This window comes from Arachis ipaensis, chromosome B02 (assembly GCF_000816755.2).
Source record: "Arachis ipaensis cultivar K30076 chromosome B02, Araip1.1, whole genome shotgun sequence".
NCBI lineage: Eukaryota > Viridiplantae > Streptophyta > Magnoliopsida > Fabales > Fabaceae > Arachis > Arachis ipaensis.
Genome location: NC_029786.2, coordinates 59,842,993 through 59,847,007, shown reverse-complemented (window position 1 = coordinate 59,847,007; position 4,015 = coordinate 59,842,993). Strand labels below are relative to the sequence as shown.

Sequence of the window (4,015 nt, the reverse complement as noted above, 5' to 3'; positions counted from 1 at the left end):
TCTTTCCATCATTTCTTCACCTACAAGCAACCAAACAACTAATCAAAGTCCCACAAAAATCACTAGATCTTTGCATCTTTTAATAAATCCATTAATTCTAGCATAAAACCTATGATTTTGTGTAAAATGAATGATGTTTGATTGATTCAAGATAATCATGAAAATCCCTTCCAATTACTTACTTATGGTGCAAGAAAGTGCATAAAACCTAATGAAACTAATGAAAAATGCTTGTAAAACTAGCATAAGATGACTTGTCATCACAACACCAAACTTAAACCGTACTTGTCCCCAAGCAAGCATTAAACATTGAGAAGAAATAAAATGAAACACAGAAGCATGTCCTTATTTAGCAGATAATAGAATTTGAACCATGGGATTTTATGTAGACAAGAATGCAGCTCAATTATTTTTTGCTGATAGATAAGAAATGCTTCTTTGAGGATTCACTAGAGTTGCTGTCATAATGCCTTGCTCTATGATTGATCCCTTTTTGGTTTTTCCTTCTTTCTTTTGCTTAGAAAGCTTATTTTCAATGATAACTCAGTGTCAAGTGTTGCAGCAGCCTTTTGGCTTAATTTTGCTCAACACTTCTTCACTACAGACACTTGGCTCACAAATTCTCTTAGGAACATTGATGCCCAGCATCCATTTGGATCACTAAATGCTTTGTATCTAGGTTGCTCTTGATGATGGACTTTCGGTTGGTAATCCTAGATTAGTTAATCTAAGTTACCAAGTTTTAAAAGACTCCTCAAAACCTAATTGTCCAAGCATATCCTAGTACAAAAAGCACCACAGACATATGTCCTCAGGACCAAGCTATTGGTGTCTAGCCTTATTGTTTGTTTCTTTGCCAATTCTTGACTTTTCTTTTCTTTTTCTTTCTTACTTTGCTTTATGTCCAGGGATGTTCATTAATAAAAGGTTTTATGATAGCAACCAAGTTCACACTACATAGAACACTCTATTATGCAGCTTTTATTATTGAGCTTTCCATTTAATCAAGCAATCACCACCACAAGTTTCATTCTAATTCCTACAACATTGGACACTCACTTTCTTTTTCAAACATTTTCTCTTATTGATGCAAAAATGGAGACAAAACATGAATTTAAAGTAGTTGAGTGATAAGAAGCATTTAAACTAGTGCAGACATCAAAGTTTGCATTATTTGAACTAAACATCAAAGTAAACAGTAACTTCTCATTCAGAATATCTTAAGGTAACGTGAATTTTGTGACAATACAACCTCTCAGGGGTGTCTTGCAGCTTTCCTTTTGTCATCATCATCTTTTACTTTTGCATTTCCTTTGGTGATGATTCTTTCAAGAGGTTGAATGTCTTTCTGCATAATTATTAGAAGTTGCTTGTTTTTCCAAGCACTTAGGCAAATGGTTAGCATGCATGAACTATTGTAGTTTCTTGAACTTACTTTGGTGGGGAACACCAAACTTAGTCCCTTGCTACTGTCTATGTTGCATCAATTACATGAAACTTTGTGCTTTTGTTGAAAGTAATACAGCTAAAACTAGAAAACAGACAGTGGTTTAGTGGTTATCCTGATTGCTTGGAGCTAGTAACCAGCTATGCAGAGGGTTGAATTGTGTTTTTAAATGAGATTTTTGGTGGAACACCAAACTTAGCATCCTTCATTCACCCTTAAATTGTTTTGGTGTGCAATACCAAACTTAGCTCCTTGCAATGCAGATAAAACCACTTAACCTTCTTATTAAAATAGTTAAGATAAGAAAACTACCTTTGGTTGGGTTGCCTCCCAACAAGTGCTCTTTTAATGTCACTAGCTTGACATCCTTCATTCTTGCTTAGCTAAATTTCTGAATCTCCTTCTCTTTGTCCCAATGGCTTCCCAAGTAATGCTTTGCCCTGTGACCATTTGCTGTGAAATTGTTCTTTGTGGCTTCATCTAGCAGTTCAAAGGCTTCCATAAGGAAGAACCTTTGTCACCAAGTAGGGGCCAGTCCATTTAGACTTGAGTTTGCCAGGGAAAACATTGAGTCTGGAGTTGTACAAGAGTACTTGCTGTCCTGGTTTGAATTCCTTCTTTGAGATCCTTTTGTCATGTCATCTCTTATCTTTTTCCTTGTATATCTTAGCATTTTCGTAGGCTTCCAATCTAAACTCATCCAACTCATTTAATTTCAATAACCTATTATCTTCAACGGTATGTTGTACTTCCTGGAAGACATTTAAGGTGATCTTCTCATCATTTACCCTTAAGGTCATTTGTTCTTGTTCAACATCAATGATGGCCCTTGCAATGGTCAGGAAAGGTCTTCCTAATATGATAGAATCATCCCCCTCTTCTTCTAAGTCCAGGATTACAAAGTCTGCTGGAAATATGAATTTTCCTACTCTGATCAAGAGATTTTCAATCACCCCCTTGGGAATCACCAGAGATCTATCCACTAGCTCTAATGACATCTGTGTAGGCTTCACTTTGTCTATAGATAGCCTTCTTATCATGGACAGAGGCATGAGGTTAATACTGGATCCCAAATCATACAGTGCCTTGTCAATGATTATGTCACCAATGGTACAAGGTAGGAAGAAACTCCCAGGGTCTTTGAGCTTTGGTGGGATGCCTTCTTGGATCATTGCACTGCATTCTTATGTCAGGATCACTGTTTCCTTTTCATTCCAGCTCCTTTTCTTATTGATGAGCTCTTTGAAGAATTTTACATACAGAGGCATTTGTTCTAGAGCTTCAGCCAGTGGAATATTGATCTCCAGCTTCTTAAAGACTTCTAGGAACTTGAGGAACTGTTGATCTTTGATTTCTTTCTGCAATCTTTGAGGGTATGGCAAAGGAGGGTTATAAGACTTCACTATCTTCCTCTGTTCTTGTGATGGCTCCTTCATAATCTGCTTCCCCTTCCTTGAAACTTGAAGTTCCTCTTTTTCCTTGAGCCTTTCTTGGTTCTTTTCTTCAATTGTCACTTGCTCTTTACTGCTGGTCTTGTCATTCTCTGTTGGCTTCTTGGTGGCTTCTATGTCATTCACCAAAGTTTTTCCACTCCTTAATTGGATGGCTTTACATTCTTCCTTGGGGTTGGGAATGGTGTCACTTGGCAATGCATTGGGTGCTCTTTCAGCCACTGTTTGCTTAGACAATTGGCCAATCTGCCTTTCCAAATTCCTCATTGAAGCTTCATAGTTCTTGTTGGTTAGCTCTTGATGTTTCATCATCTTTTCCATCAGTATCTCCAAGTTGGAGATCCTTTGAGATTCTTGAGGTAGTTATGGTTGATTATGGGATGTTGAGGGTGAATGATAGTTATTTTGGGTATTAGATGGGTTGTTGGATGGATAGTTATTAGATTGAGGTTGATTATTTTGTGGTTTTCTGTATTGGTTTTGGTTAGTGTTTTGATGGTTTTGATGGTTTGTGTTTCTGGAGTTGTTTTGGTTTGAGTTTCTCTGCCAAGGCTGTTGGTTTTAATTGTGATTGTCTCCCCACCTTAAATTAGGGGGGGTTTCTCCAGGATGAGTTGTAGGTATCTCCATGAAATTCATTCTGATTAACTCCTTGGTTGTGCATATAATTGACTTTCTCTTGTTGCTGCTCTTCATAGAGTTCCTCATTTTGCCCCTTTGATGGTTGATTGGGAGTATTCACTGTTGCAACTTGGAGTCCATCAATCCTCTTGGCCATCATCTCCATCTGTTGTTGAATCTGTTGATGCATTACCTTGTTTTGAGCTAAGATGGTATCCACATCTTACAGCTCCAATACACCCTTCCTTTGAGCTGGTTGGCGTTGCCTTTGGTGACCATAGAAGTATTGGTTATTTGTTACAGTGTCAATGAGGTTCTGAGCCTCCTCAGCTGTCTTCATGAGTTGTAGTGAACCTCTTGCTGAGTAGTCAAGTGCCTCTTGAGCTCTCAATGTCAATCCTTCATAGAAGTTTTGAAGTTTATCCCATTCATTGAACATCTCTGGTGGACACTTCCTAAGTAAAGCTTTGTATCTTTCCCAAGCATCATACAACGA

At 37.8% G+C, this 4,015-nt stretch overlaps 1 protein-coding gene across 1 annotated transcript; it reads right to left on the bottom strand.

The window, feature by feature from the left end:
• On the bottom strand, positions 2,086–3,219 carry LOC107627281. Its single transcript, XM_016330129.1, has 3 exons — positions 3,090–3,219; positions 2,708–3,011; positions 2,086–2,623 (listed from the first exon to the last, which is right to left on the bottom strand). Exons 1-3 carry the CDS (start codon positions 3,217–3,219, stop codon positions 2,086–2,088), a joined length of 972 nt encoding a protein of 323 aa, XP_016185615.1.